Here is a 17,455-nt window from a genome sequence, read left to right as displayed (position 1 = left end):
ATTATTTCATGAACTAGTGATATGTGTATCCCCATGGACACAGCTGTTATATTGGCTTTCTACCCAAGAAGAAAAATGCCCATAACATTTGCATTGTCAAAACTGGCTTGCTAGAAATATTCACACCCGGCATTTATTCATAGCTTGGGATTTCTGGAGTTTCACTGACCTCGGTTGTACACCGTCGCCGACCGCATGCAGGGGATACACATATCACTAATTATTACATGGCGCAGTGATATGTGTATCCCCTGAAGACAGCCGTAATCTAAGCTAACTGCCGAAGAATAAACGTCGAATATTATGAAACGTGCTAGCAATATTCGCAGTATAGCAATGTTAATACAGCTTGAGACTTAACATGTCTTACAAAAAGTCGAACTGAAAAGCGGGTGCAGGGGATACACGAGTGCCACTAATCATTTTATAGCGATCGGGTCGAAGCCGTGATATGTGTTTCACTCCACGAATAATTCAGATGCAAACAAGGCGATGAACAGTGGAGAACATGCGTTACTCGAGGGGTGAGAATGCACCGCGTCGAACCGCGCAATTAATATCGTCCTAGAAATCCGGTGCCATGAAACTCAAATTGAAATATATCTAGATCCATTTGGTGTTCAACTTTAAATTCATTATATCCTGCTCGCAGAAAACCAGTTAGGATCAAGAACACAATTCCAGCAGCAGATACGTAAACTTTTTCAACTACAAAAATTGAGATTTGTGTTTTAAGCCTGTTTGGGTTAGTCGTTCGTCCAGTAAGCGACCGGACGACGAGAGCGCTTTCAAGGAGGATATTGCTTTTTAAAGTAGAGGGGAGGGGGGTGGGGGATACACATATCACTGGTCGCCATTTTGGAGGGGATACACATATCACTAGTGATATGTGTGCGGGGATACACATATCACGGGGATACACATATCACTGTGACAGCGGCTCTGGCCACGAGACCCCCATCAGACATTGCGCTCTCCCAATGCATGGTCAAGATGGCGCACGAAATGATATGCAAAATCATTCAGAAAAGAGGCCATGGGAACCTGCTAAAATCAATTACATATGACAGATCCACAGTGGGAAAGAAAAGTCTATAGAACTAACGCTATAGCAATTATTTTTCATCGCAAGAAACCATGTGACGGAACGAATTTTGACTGCGCTGGCTTGTTGGCGTGGGACATCACTGGTAAAAGCCGTCACAAAATTCGCCAAGGTTTCGCGTCTGGCTTGAACTGATACCTTTAACAATTTACTGACGGAAAGGAATATCTCTTTTCGAACAAAATCAGTGGCAATGGATCGCCGACTTCTACGTGCATTGGTGAGGCATTTGATTTTGACAGTCGTTTTTCACTCTTGGTGCGCTGCAAACCCGCCGGATTTTTTTGGAATAGGAGCAATGCTTTCTTCCTCAAAGTACGAGAAAATCTTCGAAGACGCCGTGGGAAAAATAAACGAAAATTCAAGTGGTCTTCTCAGGACAACAAAGTTGAATGCGAGCTCTTATGTATTAAGCCCAAATCCTATTCGTTCGGCTCGAGATGTTTGCGAAAATTTGGTTGCTAAAGGAGTAGTTACGGTTATAGTCAGTCATCCGAAAGGTGAATTGTCTCCACCGATCTCGGTATCGTATGCCTGCAGCTTCTATCATATTCCTGTCATTGGAATTTCAGCAAGAGAGACAATCTTTTCAGACAAGGTAAGATACGTTTTATGAATCAAGTACGCGTATAATTTTAATTTTAACAGTAAAACTTAAAATAAATTGATTTTCTACAACCTCTGTGAAATTTTACAGCTTAATATCACACGTGGGAATTCTTTTTTTCCGAGCAGTTACCGTGCAAATCGAATTTTTGACGGATATTTGTTTCTTGTTCATAAGAGTATGAAAAGGGGACATTTTGAACTTTGGGTGACAACATTACATGTGTAAAACATAAGCTTGAAAAGTTCAAAACTGCCAAGCATACATGATGTGTTCCGGACCGTTGTTTACAAGTCATGGTTGAGTGAACATAAATCTTCATGCACTCTGACTTGTACGTCACAAAAATATGGCATAATGTAAACCTCAAGTTTCAAGGTCTTTTTATCTGATCAGGATATGTTTTAGCTTTTCTTTCATTAAAACAGGATTCCAGTTTTTGTGAATCTAGATATCCCTTCAAATTTTAATTTTCCTGTTTCACCCATTTCTTTAAAAGTGTATTCACATATTTATAAGAAATAATGTAAATTTCACATTGCTCATGGAGTTGAATAAGTACAAATTTGTTATTATTTCAGTTTCACTCATAAGCTGAGGTTTCTTTTGAAGGTTAGAATATTGTATGTGATCAAAATATATCATTAGTTGTTTAATACACTGTTGCCTGAGCTTACAGATACGTAATAAGGTTAAACCAGAAGATGATGTGAAGTTTAATTTAAAGGATTTACCAATTTGCATGAAATCTGTAGGTGGAAGTGCATTCGACACAAACATTAACACCTCAAGCTGTGCACATGCTCTGATAGCGAATTCACAGAAGTGGATTATCCTCTTCTATTCTCATATGTAACCTGATGGTTTTTTTTTCCTCCAAATATTTAACATTTTTACAGCTATTTAAGGAAAACAAAAATACAGCCATGTCAAAAGTTAGAGCAAGCTTGCAGATGTTCATTCGTACATATAATGTTTATGAATTATTGATATATCTTGTATGTTCTTGTTGAACAAAAAGTAACATTTTAATTAAAAGCTTAAGGTTTTTGATGATCTTGTTAGATTTTTGTGAAAGAATTTCCTTTTAAAACTGTTCTTGATCTGTTGAACCACAGCTCTGTCTTTTAACTAAAGCCTTGCTGCTGAAATAATTTTTGTCCAAGTGTTATTTATCTTCTATCCAAAATGACTTTAAAGTAATCATTCTATAATTTCCATTGCCCAGTGTCAACTAAAACCCCTCAACACTAACCATGCAGGCCCCAGGCAAATTGCCTGTCTGTGTGAGGATGATTTTGCCTGCCTGTTTTGACTGCCAGGAGGAAAATGTTTCCCAGAGTAAAGTTGAGGTCAAAATGTTTTGCCTGGCTGTGAATACCAAATTATCTTCCCGTTGAAAAGCTTAATAGAACCCTTTGACTATCTGTTACTTAAAATCTGAAGCCGTTGAATACCTTTTAGTGTACACAACCAAGTGTGTTCAGCCGGACATTCTGAGCAGCTGCTTTAATTTAAGATGGATTCAGTAATGGTCACCTGTATTTAAAATATTATTTTGACAAGTTGATTTCTGAAGTCAAGGCTTTAATCCTTCCTACAGTGCACATTGAAATTGCATGTTCAGTAGATCAAAATTATCATTTTATCTTGAATTTGTCAATTATTGGTTTACATTTGGTCATGGTATTCATGCCACAATACATGTATGTTTATTAAGTCATTCTGGTGCAAATCACACTTGTATGACAAATTTCATAGGCTTTGAGTTTAGGCTGTGTATTTCCAGACAGGTTTTAACGGCAGGCAATTCCAAAAAGTCAATACATGTGAAGATAGTGAAGCTGTTGGCTGCACTCTACTCTTTCCTCACATTATTATGTTTGTAAATTAATTTCTGACTGCTTACTCAACACTGTACCAGGACTCAAAATTTTTAGAAAAATCTTTCATCACCTTTTAGTGACTGGTAAAGAAAAAAATAAGTGCCAATTAAATGCAAAAATGTAATCCCCAGAAGGTGTAATATAGCAGAAAATCACAAATCCTCATTACATCAGTTTGTTATTCTGCTTCTGGTTGCAGTTCAAAGTGTTGGGAGAGATCAATTTGACCCTGTTTTTGCAGAAAAAGCAAAACAAGAGTTAAGAAATTGTCTCCTCTTAATTAAAGATAAAAGTTCTTAGGACAAAACAAAATATTGACTGTCACCAAACTGGCAACTAGTTAAACAAGAACGTTTTTTCACCATGAAGAAAAAAGTTTTAGTTGCAGTGGTGACTGTAAGGTTAAGTCTGCATACGAGCTAAGTGGCTCACCATGCCGGAGCTTATCCTGGTTTCTGTAGCATGAAGCGACTAGGAGTATTTCTACTCCCCCCCCCCCTCCCCTGTATGGGATGCTAGTTCATTGCATGGCTACCTCTGGCATTAAGTTTGCTGGTGTCCATTTATAATACACCCTTGTGGACAGAGGTACGGAGAGTATAGTGTTTTTCCCAAGAACACGGCACAATGTTGCCAGCCAGGGCTTGAACCCAGGCTGCTCAATTTAGAGACAAGCGCACTAGCCATAAGGCCTCCATGCCTCGCAACCCAATGGCGACTGTATGTGTCACAATTTCATGCCCTGTGTACCAAAATGTACTCTTTTGTTTACTAATGAAGATATTCATGTCTTGTTATTGCAGTCCATCCATGAGTCCTTTCTGCGTACTGTCCCATCATACTCAGATCAAGCTAACGTTTGGCTAGGGTTGTTAAAGTACTTTGGATGGTCCAAGGTCATTCTGTTAACCAGCAATGACCAGGACAGTCGTATGATTGCCACAAGGTTCACTGCTCTGGCTGATAGACATGACATCAAGGTAATTGTGTGATATGTGCAGAAAAAAGAATTAAATCTAAACATCTGGTATGAAAAGCTTTTTTAAGTCACTCAAACAAGCTGTAAAGAAAAACAGATGAGAGACAGCATTCATTCATTAAATGTTTAAGTGGAAGTTTTCTATCAAATTATAGAAACATGGAAGCTTGGGAGAAGTTCTGCAACTTTCACAAGTTTTTGAAGAAGGGTTCCTTTTCCTTTAGAAAACAAGTGTGAGGAAAGAAAATGATTTTTTTTTTGATTATCATAATGTACAAGTCATGAAATTATGTACACTATGTTGTATGTCATATGTAACATGACTGTATAGCTCATGCCAGTTGTGTGTTCTGTTGATATTTTTGAAGTACACATTACAGTATGAAATTTCTTACAGGGCTTATTAATAGTATCTTTTAAAATTTATTGTTCCCTTTCAGATTGAGAAAACCATCATGTTTCCCACTGGATGTACAAATGTCACATCCCATTTGGTGAAGATGAAGAAATTACAATCAAGGGTCATTCTCTTCAGTGCCAGGTTTGATTCTTCAGCCCAGCACTCTTCTTATAGTAGACATGTTAAGCTGTATACCTTCAAGCAGTATGCGTTTTAGCAATACTGCTCCAGGTCTCTGAGGTTCATGCAAATGATGGAGTAGGCACTAAGAAATGTGGATATGTTGAATACAGCAAAAAAGAAAACAAAAATCAATTTTCAAAATAATTCTAATTTGCTATGGCATGAAAATTCCTTGTGACTTATTTGGAGTCATTCTGCCGCGGTGTATGATATATTTTAATTTACATAATACTGACAATATATGCATGTTAAGATCTCATATTAATATTCTGTGCTTCATTAGTGAGGAAGATGCAGCCATTGTGTATCAGAATGCTTCAAATATGAAGATGACTGGAGAGGGTTTTGTTTGGCTTGTAACACAACAAAGCTTTTCAGGAAATGCTCGAGGTGTTTTGCCACAAGGTATCACTTCCAATAAATTATTGCCATAGGTGTGCCAATATTTATGATTTATAACTCAGTTTGCTGCAATCCTCGGTCAAATCAAAGACCTCCCATGAGTCATCTGGACCACTTGTGAGTGGGCAACATTTTGTATAATATAAAGAATGTTATAATTTTTAACCTGGGGCCTGTAATATTATAATGACCTTCGTTAATTTAAGGTTCATGTGAAAGTTTATTGGTACATTTTTCCTCTAAATGTCAGTTGAATTTATCACCTGTAAAACTTAATTTCTTTGTCATCTGTTTTGGTTGACAAGTACATGTGTTCTTTAAGGTTATTCTTTCCTTTCTGATGGTGAAAAAGTTTTTTTTTTTATTTAAAGAGGAAGGAAATACTGTCTTGAGATTGGTGAGGGTATATGCCTTGTTGATTGTGTACTTGTTACAATAATGCATGAATAGACCACGTTCGATATATCAATATTCTAACATGGCTGTGAGGCTTTTGGGTCAAAATTGTAGATTTTTCAAGTTTCTTATGTCTCTCAATTCCCAAAAGAAACTTAGATACTCAGGGCTGTCATTAGTAGCTGGCTACTCTGACAAAAATTGCCAGCTACTTCACTCACAAAATGACACTGAAAGTTTAGATACTGAACAAGTCTGACCAGCATATTCATTTCCTTGGTAGAAAAGTGAAAAGTAAAGCACCTTATTTCCGAATTGCAGGCTTTTCTTGCAAGAAAAGTAATGACAAAGTAGGTTTCTCAATATATCATAAAGTCTGTGCTAGCGTGCTGCATAGCGAGTAGTTATCAAGACTCATCTCTGCTGTTACAGTGTGACATTGCACGTGACTGAAAAGCCACATGCATTTGTAATATGGCTGCAAAGAGAAGACAAGGTTTGCTGGATAATTTTTTGACCATTGTTTCTGAGATGCCAAAAGATGAGTGTTTGACATTTTTAACTTCAACCACAATAAGGTTTGCTGAGAGTATCGTTTTTTTTGGCACAAGACAACTTGACATGATTAATTAGCATTTCAAGAGATTCATTGAACCGGAATGAATGTTTTTCCGATAGCACTGCAGGAATTCTATGAGGTAGTTTTCACTGAGATCCCCTAGCTCCCTGTAACTCGTCCTCAAATGTCAGAGTACTAAATAAAAATCTCTCACCTTAATACTTCATTCCACCAATTCGATAAAATTCGATCAAACTGTTTCACCAGGCAACAAACTCGAGTTTATTTGTAACATTTATAGACAAAAACTTCTATTATTTTTTATTTTCTCTAAATATGATTATGGGGATAAGAAGGCCTGCCTTAAAATGTCTCCAGGAAAAGGCTTAAAATGGTATTTGCATGTGGGCTTCTGAAACCCTAGCAGGCGCAGGAAGAGCTTACTGCAAATATTGACGTAATAAAAGTTTTGCTCTCAATTGTGATAGTCTTTCTGGTGGGAAATACCTCTTGAAAATGCTGGAAATGGCATTTGCGAGACTCTAGATTTCAAAATTTTCTCAGGGGGACGGGGTTGTGTGTGTGGGGGGTGCTTACTATTTTTTTATCAGCCATCTACTTCAAAACTTACTGACAATAAATATATAAAACAACTGACTAATGATCAATACTGTTCTTTTCAAGAAGTGAGACTTGTTAGAATTCCTCTGAGAAAAGGCAACTTTTGGCAATGTCAAAACGTTAAATTCATTTTGCTTCTGGGGGCTTTGCCCCCTGGACCCCCAACAGGAATCTGCCCCTGTACCCTGCTGGGGGCCTTGGCGGCCCCTAAACCCTCTGCCCGTGGGGGGGGGGGGGGGGGGGTGTCTCCGGGCCCAAAAGCCGTCTACTTTGAAAATATCTCCGCCTACTTCAAATCTTATTGACAGCCCTGGATACTGAGAAAACACCACCAAATATAGAAGTTTGTCCTGAAAGCCTCGGAGCCATGTTAGAATATTGATATATTACTATGCTTATCAATAGAAATCTAGTCCACTTCTGCCATGCATATATAGATATTTTTACCTTGATGGCAAATGGCTATGACCAGTACAAACACTACATTATAATAATAAAAGTTGACTGTCACACAGGTGCCATTGGAATGCGATTACTTCATGATAATGAATCATCTCAGGTCCAGGATGCTGTGAAGCTGGTTGCAACAGCCCTTGACAGGCTGGTGGCTGCAGGGGAGTCCTTGTCTCCACCCACTGCCAGCTGCCGAGAAACCACACAGTGGGACAGTGGTCCAATTTTGTTCAAGTGGGTGTCTTAAAATAATGTTGCCATCTGTCTCCTTTTGTCATTTTCTGTCCTTTAGAAACCAACATGAGTCAACTCTCCCAAAATGGACACCATGTTATGGTGCAGTTTAGCTGGACTCAGCTGAATTTCACTAGCTGATCTGCTATTGAATGCTCTTCAAAGTAGACATCTAGAACTGCCAAGTCTCCCAAATGAGTCTGTTGTGGAGAGAGTTCACTCGCATGTGTCATTGTTAGTAAATGATGTGAATAAAAAAATCTGTTTTTGAATTGTCAAAAATTGAGTGAGCAAAGTTGTTGGTTTCTTGAGAAACTGTTAGGCTGAGTTGGCAGGTAAGTGAAACACCTCACTGTAAACTTGAGGTTGATAAAGGTAAATCAACTGCCACAGTGGCTTTGTAAAAGCTGACATTTTATATGTGCACCATTTGTCAGAGCAGTTGGCTTTGATGATAGGGTGGATCCTTGAATCGTCAGATTTGCAAACTCTGATCAATTACTGATGGCTGGCCAAAAATTCATCAACAAATCACCAACTGCTGACTAACATGTTTGCGATAAATGTTGTTAATGTTTGAAAACCTGATCGGTCAACTTTTGACCAACAGTTGGCCATTTTTCAAATGACTGTCAGCCATTTGTTGGCCAATTGTTTACCAACCGTTAGCTTTTTGTTGGGAGACAGTTGGCTACAATCTTATTTTTCTGGGGGCTGTTCTTCACTTTTACTAACAACTTTTAATTGTGTTTTTAGGGAACTTGTGAATACCACCCTTGTTGATGGCAAGACCGGTAACATCATGCTGAACAGAAAAGGTGATCGTATCAATGCTGTTTATCAGATCGTCAACCTGAGGAAGAAGGCTGATACACAGCTTACAGTTGTTGGAGAGTATCGTGATGGGAATGTGGCAATTTCCAAAACAGTTTTTTGGCCAGGGGGTCAAGATGAAAAGCCAAAAGGAATCTTTGTTTCTACTAATTTGAGGGTAGGTTTCAATTATGAATTTAATTGAAAAACATCAACTGGTGATATTTTCTTGACGTACCACCAAATTCTGGCAACTTTTCTCAAATTTCTTTTGATTTCTTCTTGCAGGTGGTGACCTTGGTGGGTGAGCCGTTTGTTTTCATCAAGTCTTTACCTGCCAGTGGCAATTGTGAAGATCTTGATGATCCTGAGAAGAAACAGAAGCACATCAAATGCTCTGGAAAAGTGTATGGTGAACATGCCAAGATGGTGGATTCAAGCCAGAATGATCACTGCTGTTATGGTAAGTGAGATTTTCATCCAGAAATCTATCTTCTCTCCTTTCATAGAAATGATATCAAGAAACACTTATTGCATCAAATTTTCCTGCAGGTTTTTGTATGGATCTGTTAAATCGATTGGCAGACAAAGTAAATTTCACTTTTGAAGTTCATTTGTCTGAGGATGGAAGCTATGGCTCTCTTAGAAGGGTGAGTAATGCTCAGTTTGAGAATTGTTATGTACAGTGTAGGAAAAAGGTCTTAAAAATGGCAGTTTGAAGTTGTAGACAAACTTAAAAGATAGTCATTCGAGCTAGTATATGAGTATGTTTGGTTGAACTTGAATTACAGTCAAGCAGATTTCAATTTAACTGTTTGCGGGTTGGACAGAGGGCTTAGTTTTGTCTACTTCTATAATTTAATTGTAATTAGGTTTTTATTGCAATATTATTGCTCCAGCCACCCAGGGGTCATCAGAATTGTTTTTCAAGTTTTTCAGACTAATTTTAAAACTATTTTTAGTTTTTTTTTTACCTCTTTCTAGTTAGGTGTCCTCTATTAGTAGAGAGTTACTCCTCAGCTAAATCGACTGACACATTAATAAAGTTATTTAATTATGTACTTATATTATTATCAGTGTCTTTGTAATAATTATTAGTATCACCCAACTAGTGGACTATTGCAAATCCTGCATTTTAATTGGCTATGCTACTAGAGGACTATTAGTAATAGTCCTTGAGTAGCGAAATTGGCGCAATCGAGCGCGACGCTTTCTTTTGTTTTATTCCCAAACAAATATTTCTTCAACTTGCATTTGCTAACTTTATTATTGCCTTTTCTGGCCGTCTAGTTGGGTGATACTAAAACAGTTAGACCCTTCGCCCTCAAGGGCAACGGGTCAATAGCCCATGAGGCAAAGCTGAATGGGCTATTGTTAATTATTATTTTCATGGAGCTATATAAAAAACAGAATAGACTATTTTCGTATTCTTGGTATTAGAGTGGTACTACCTTGCAAATGAGGCTAATGCAGGGAATCTTTTCTAATGCAAATGACAAATCAATTTTTCAACGATATTCCCCCACACGATCCTCCTTTTCAATCTAGTTCCAGTCCAGTTCTGAGAATACCGATATGGATTGCTGTATAAACTGTCGGGCAGCATGTCTCTTCTAATTGCATGGCTAATGGTAGTTAATTTATGATTTCAAAGGTAAATGGCTCAGATATGAAGCGCTGGAATGGTATGGTAGGAGAAGTTATTGATGGTAAATCAGATCTTATCGTCGCGGCTCTGACAATTAATAATGAAAGAGCTGAGTGGATCGAGTTTTCCAAACCATTTAAGTACCAAGGACTTACAATACTTGTCAAGAAGGTAAAGATCTGTTCATGTTGTATTGCCGTATTGTTATATTTAAAATGACTAGTCAGCTAGTCAGTTATAGTCAGTCAGTTTTCCCGTGCATCCTCATGTCCATCTTAACATGCTTGCATCCGGCCGTGTTTCCTTGGCGTCTTTTGCATCAGTTCGTCAGTCCGTGTGTCCTTCAAACCACCTCCCGCCAGTCTGTCAGTCCATCTTCCCGTCAGTCCATCAGTCCGTCAATCCGTCTGCCTGTCAGACTGTCAATTTGTCAATTCATCAATTTGTCTGCCTGTCAGGCTATGAGTCTGTCTGCCCATCAGTCCATCAGTCCGTCAATCCATCAGTGCATCAATCTGTGAGACTGTCAGTCTGTCAGTCCACCTTCCTGTCAGTCCATCAGTCCGTCAATCCATCTGCCCATCGGACCGTCAGACTGTCAATCCGTCAATCCATTTGCCCGTCAGTCCATCAGTCCGTCAATGCATCTGCCCGCCAGACTGTAGTCCGTCAATCCGTCTGCCCATCAGTCCGTCAATCCGTCTGTCCGTCAAACCATCAGTCTGTCAATGCGTTTGCCCGTCAGTCTATCAATTTGTCAATCCGTCAGCCCATCTGCCTTTCTGTCTGTCAGTCCGTCTGTCCGTCAGTCTGTCAATCATTCAGTCCGTTAGTCCATCAGTTCTTCAGTAAGTCCTGACTCCACTGGACCATTAAACAATCCATCCTTCGCTTCTTCAATTTGTTAGTCAGATAATCAGTCAGTCACTGTCCATCTACCAGTCTGAATTGGTAAATCAGGTTGGTATTTCCGTATTTCTGTTTATTGAATTAATGAGTCACTAAGACTAAGAATTGCAAACGATTAATTCTTGCATTACATCTCGTTGTTTAAAGGAATCAAGTAGAAACAGCCTGGACTCGTTTCTCCGACCCTTCCAAATCAATTTGTGGCTGCTAGTTTTGCTCTCAGTTCACATAGTGGCAGTGATACTGTACCTGTTAGACCGGTTTAGCCCGTTTGGCCGGTTTAAACTGGCTCGGAAAGAGAAGGAAGAGACGGCTCTGAATCTGTCCAGTGCCATGTGGTTTTCATGGGGAGTGCTGCTGAACAGTGGCATTGGAGAAGGTTGGTTTGAAACAATTACCGATCCGCCTACGAATGACTTTGTGCATGTGTTTTAAGTTATAGTTGTATAATGTAAATATTCGGTAACTCGTTTCTGCAACTGTTTCTGTCGTCAACAACCCCTCCAAAAGTTTATCTGAAGGTGCTTTCCTTGCATTACACTGCTTATCTTTACTGCTCATAGTTTCGCAGGTAATTAGCACGCATATTAGAAGAATGAAATGGTGAATTTCAAGTCAACTATCATCCCTTTTTGTATAGAATGAGTGTAGACCAATTTCAATAACCACTGGAAACGTGGACTCGCCAAGGGCAAAAACGAAAAACTTTTTTCATAGTTGATATTCGGCGAGGGATTATGGGACACCTTCAGTCCACCACATGTCTTTTGCAGGAAGACTGAAGTATTATTGTCTTTCAATATTTTGAAACATAATATTGTCACAACCACAAAACCTTTTCTGATCAGTCTGTTTCAGCAGAACTAGTCTCACAATCCGTTTCTTTTGTCGTGTCGTTTGCAGGTACTCCTCGCAGTTTTAGTGCTCGGGTTCTCGGCATGGTCTGGGCCGGGTTTGCCATGATCATCGTCGCCAGCTACACTGCTAACCTGGCTGCCTTTCTTGTTCTTGATCGGCCAAAAGCTGTGGTCAGCGGTATCGACGATCCAAACGTGAGTAGTTTAGCAGTAGAAAGGTGCGGCGAAATCCAGTGCTAGGGTCGATTTTCTAGACCACTGCACGTCAGTGTCACGGCTTATTACAACTGGCGTTTGGTTTCTGTAGCATGGAGCTTCTCCCAGTGGATGAGAAAAAAAGTTGCCTTCCTTTTATTCTGTCAGATCACCCTAGGCCTAAAAGTTTGTCGTTACCCGTTTATACGCCTGGGCGAAGAGAGCGTATAGTATCTTACTCAACACTACACAATGACCCTGGTTTGCTTAAACTCTACTCCCCCCACGCCTTACGATTTCAAGACCAACATAGTGACCACGAGACTACCGCTGGGATGAAAGAATTTAAGGAAATAAGTTCCTGATCGTACTGAATTATCGCGTTAGAAAATTGTGCTCAATTCTTCTTATTGTAAACTTTGTATCAAATATTTTTCAATGTTGCTGAGTGCACACGCCTCTGAAATGACTACGCCATTCGTTCGCCGTTCTCTTAACTTCCCTTCGTGAATGGTCATAAAAAGCTAATTAAATCATGATGATTTACTATTTGAGCAGTGGAAGTAATTTCGGGTATTAATTATATAAGATTCCTTGTGATGCCGATATAGAATTATTGTTTTGGTTCTCAAAGCTACCAACCTCAAAATAATAATAATATAGAATTTTAGAATGTTAAACTTTATTTAATATAACAGTATAATTAACGCGTTTCTTAGGACAACATATACTCTTTTATTTCCTTTCATTGTCAGCCAATATTTCAATTTAATTTTTTTAAGAGAATCTATTAATGAAAATTTTTAGGTAGAGTTAATACAGTGTCCCCAATTAGCCCACATGGGCTAAATACATTGACACTTAAATAAAGTTCTTATTTACTTACTTAATAGTTAACTAAGGAGGAAAAACACGAAACAGGTATGAGAAATGAGGAAGGCATAAGGATGATTAAGGTTAGAGAAGCCTAAGACGAATTATGAACCACGAAGTTGGAAAATTTGTAACGTTGTTCACGTGTGTTCTTTCTGTTCTTTTATTTTCAGCTTCGTAACCCGTCGGAGAACTTTCCATACGCTACTGTGGCCAACAGCAGTGTTGACGCGTATTTCAGAAGGCAAGTTGAGCTGTCGTCCATGTATACCTTCATGGAGAAGTACAATGTCAAGACTGCTAAAGAGGCCATACAGAAAGTGAACAATGGGTAAGTCAACCTATGGTGTTCATTAAAATAAAAGTAAAAGGGATCACTTTGTTATATTTCAGACCTTTTGCGCGCGTTGTATGTTCTTGTAATCCTTTATCCATGGCACATTGTAAGTTTACATGTCCTACAAACTAAACATGCATCGAAATCTCAGCTCCTGAGAAAAAAAATGTCCTATCAGCCGTAGAAAAATAAGGTATAAGGTTCCCATATTGTTAAAGAACGTTTTCAGAAAGTTATTGTGATGACAATACTGTAGGTCGAAAACGTTCGGTTGTATAATAATTTTTCTAGTTTTTAGCCTTGTATATTTATCATTTTCAGAAAAATAGAACCACGTTTATCAGTAATGTCCCTGTAGGTTTTTTGTCAGCTCTCCACGTTTTGGACGGTAAACCAGGCTGGGCCATAAGACGTAAACTTTTAAGGAGACTGTGTCGGGCAGTTTGAATTATTTTTGCGAAATATTTTTAATTCTCAGGAGACCACAAAACGGTAGTTTGTTGTGCAGACTAAGAACAGTAAACACCAATAAAGTAGCGGTTAATTTTGGGAAGACTGCAATTAATTTCTCCCTTGTTCATAGTCTTAAACCCTTTTCAGTCTGAGAATAGAAATATAAGTAGTTAATCTATTTGTACTGTTTTAGAGAATTAAAGGCGTTCATTTGGGATTCTCCTGTCCTGTATTATGAGTCCTCTGAAAACTGTGACCTCACCACTGCTGGTGAACTGTTTGGTCGGTCAGGTTACGGCATTGGGATGCCTAAAGTAAGTACAAAACTTCAGCTTTATACATACGTGGATATTAAGACATGATTGATCATTCCAGTTATACACACAACTTAAGCAGTTGTGAGTTTCAAGCCTGAAGTTTTGTTTTCAGGCCTTCATTTCACAATTGCTTAAATTGTATGAACATTGTATAACTGCGATGATCAGTTAAGTCTTCATATCTTTCTCCGCAGTTCAAATATATGATCTTTCATATGTTCACTTGTATACATGTATATTGTTTAATGAACCTCGAAATAGTTCACTAAGGTAGCTAAACTCCATACTATGGAAACTCGACTAAATATAAACCAAAGCTAGAGTAGTTTAAATTTGAGGAAATGGAGGTGGACTGTAAAAAAGAGCAAATTTAAGAGTAAATTTTTCTTAGCAGCATTGTTTGATTCATTCTGTTTAATAATCACACTTTCGTTTTAACAGGGCTCTCCGTGGAGCAGTGAAATATCTCTTGCTATTCTAAATTTCCACGAGAGCGGCGTAATGGAAGAATTGGAGACCACATGGATCGACACCAAGAAATGCGATGAACAGAGTAATTCACCCGCCACACTAGGGCTTAATCACATGCTGGGTGTGTACAGAACGTTTTGACTTCCCAGTTATTCAACCAGCTTTACAAATTGAAACCAGTTACTGAGCTTAACAAAAGCAAAACCAAAACACGAACATAGTTTTGACGCTCAGATGAAGGGTCTTGTAAACAGCTCTCGTAAGGTCTCACATGAATGGCTCGATACCCTTTAAGAGAATAATAGAACAAACAAAAGAAACGTTGCCCCTAGCCCTAAAACAATAATAGCTGTCAGCTACATGTATTTACTTCAAGTTTTGATTGGTTCATTGTGATGTCTGTGTCCTTTGTGATTGGCTAGAGTGATAACATTGGTTTTGGTTTTATGACACTCAAGTGAAAACTGCTCTATAAACTTGATCTTAATTTCTCATTTTCAGGAGTGTTCATCATGGTCGCCGCTGGAATTGGAGCTGGGATTGTGATCATTATCCTTGAAATCTTGTACCACAAGCACCGCGGCTGGAAAGAAGAACAAAAAGAGCTGGCTAAAAAGACCACAGATAAGTGGCGCGCTAATATCATGATGATGAAGAAGGAACGAACCACAAATGGCCAACAACCCAATGGCGTTCTGGATTCCCATTCCCCACAGGCTGACGGGGTAGCTCGCAGGAACCCAATCTACAACCCTGAAAATCACGTGGACAGCATTAATAAGTTCACGTATAACTAAACACACGCGCGCTCTCCACGCGTGTTTTGTAAATAGTACAAATGTTCACGTGCGGTAACCTAGGTTTGCAAACTTGAAAACAGGGATGCCTTACTCCTTCGGTCTCACTGAAACATTTATCAACCTCTTAATTTATTGCTTCGTTTATAACTAATGAAAAAGGAGAATGCACGGTTCTAAACTTCATACACATGAAATCGTGTAAAATGGTTTATTTCATCATTTTACACTGTCCTAGTACAATTCACCCAAAAGGGTGAAAGTCACCCAAAGGGGGTCAATGACTCCAATCATGTTGGTTTATGTGTTATGTGGTTAAATACGCAGTAATTCAGATCCGTCAAAACTACTGTACTCTATGTTGAATTGAATGGTCTGTTGCTGTTGGGTTGTAGATAGTTTTAACAGGGGCTTTCAATCAGATCCATCGCTGGTGCAGTCTGCGCTTACTGACAACTACAGCCGGTTTTTTACCTTGTGTTTATTCCTTGTCCGAGTGTCCAGTGCCAATCAAATTTCCACGCTCGATTGAACTGGAACACTGAATGCGGTACAATGGTACTTGAGACTGCTTCTGATTGGGTAATGGTATGTCACGATGATATTGACCAGTCAGAAAGCAGAATGATAATAACGTCACAGGGTGATGTTACGGGTAGGGTTAGGTGTAGAAGAAAAAAATTGTTTTCTTGTAACGACTGGGTGTAAAACGTCACAAGAATTTGAACGTTTCTGCTACTATTGCAGTGGTGGTTTTATTTTCCCTGTTTTCTCGCCAGCACATTTGCACAAGAAAACGACTTTGAAACGGACTGAATACTAAGGTATATTAAAAACAAACCCCATCCGGTAGTTATTTATGAATATTACTAATTAATATATTACTTAATTCTTGAGATTGCAAATTGACTTCGATGCTATGTTTATGTTTATGTTATGATATGCAGGACTGCGTGTAACAAATTTGTTATACATGCACAGCGAAATATCTATATATCCTATTTATGGAATACGACCGCGATAAAGTCAAATGCTGGGACTGATTTATCTTGACCGTTATGTAACAACTGTACAAGGTAGTAATACTTACCTATTGGTTGTAATTTATAAAAACAAAACCAGGAAATCAGTAAACTTAAATAACGTCAATTATTATTCGGAATTAAAGCAAAACATGCAACAGACGTCAAGGGCGAGAAAATGCGCCTAAGCCAGAATGTGACTGTTGTTTCACTTTTGGCTGGTCGATAAAAAGCTGGAAACAAACAAACGTTGCTTGAACTTTGAGAACCAAACCAGGGTTCCCACAGGTCAGGAAAAGGTCAGGGAAAGAAAGTTTCCACCAACTGAAGTCAGGGAAAGGGTGCTGTAGTTTTTGACAATGTAAATGGAACTGAAAGCGTTAATTGGGTAATTTTCTTTCGATCAATCTGATTATGATCAAAATATGTTAACTGCCTTCAGGCCAGGGACTGAAATGTCCAGTGATTCTTTTTTGTTTTCTCTTAGCGAAAACAAAGATCGCACAATAGGCGTTAACTGTTCCATTACCACAATGTGAACACGGTATGAAAATTGAAACCGAAAAGGGCCTTTATATCTATGATATTCAGTTGCACGTCGCTTGCTGTGCTGTGCTGTGCTGTGAAGTATTTATTTATTTATACACCAATACCCACTATCTCCTCAGCTTTATGTAAAATACTTAATATTAAATCACGATATTGTATTTATTAGATATGCTTATGTATACGAACCCTCGCGGAATATATTATTTGCAGTATCTTTAGATTAATGGATATAATATATACTGTTTTTAACGAATTTATATGGTACACTTCTGATAAACTCAAATAATCAAACTTAGATTAAATAAAATGCGTTGTAATAAATACGTATGTATGTGGAGACAGTCTAATGAATATTTTTTTTAAAAAAAAGGTACATGACAGTAGGCCAT

General features: G+C 38.5%; 1 protein-coding gene across 1 annotated transcript; it reads left to right on the top strand.

Moving 5' to 3' along the window:
- The first annotated feature begins 1,000 nt into the window (after positions 1 to 1,000).
- Positions 1,001 to 17,403, top strand: LOC145478737 (glutamate receptor ionotropic, NMDA 1-like). The gene is made up of 15 exons (XM_081456851.1): positions 1,001 to 1,703; positions 4,402 to 4,578; positions 5,018 to 5,118; positions 5,444 to 5,565; positions 7,654 to 7,825; positions 8,582 to 8,816; positions 8,927 to 9,101; positions 9,191 to 9,288; positions 10,293 to 10,457; positions 11,343 to 11,574; positions 12,099 to 12,247; positions 13,294 to 13,451; positions 14,104 to 14,224; positions 14,669 to 14,819; positions 15,200 to 17,403. Exons 1-15 carry the CDS (start codon positions 1,299 to 1,301, stop codon positions 15,493 to 15,495), a joined length of 2,757 nt encoding a protein of 918 aa, XP_081312977.1. The 5' UTR covers positions 1,001 to 1,298; the 3' UTR covers positions 15,496 to 17,403.
- The last annotated feature ends 52 nt before the right edge of the window (positions 17,404 to 17,455 follow it).

The sequence above is a fragment of the Orbicella franksi genome, chromosome 2, assembly GCF_964199315.1.
Source record: "Orbicella franksi chromosome 2, jaOrbFran1.1, whole genome shotgun sequence".
Taxonomy (NCBI): domain Eukaryota; kingdom Metazoa; phylum Cnidaria; class Anthozoa; order Scleractinia; family Merulinidae; genus Orbicella; species Orbicella franksi.
The sequence above is the reverse complement of the archived record's forward strand: the minus strand, read 5'-3'. Positions and strand labels throughout refer to the sequence as shown.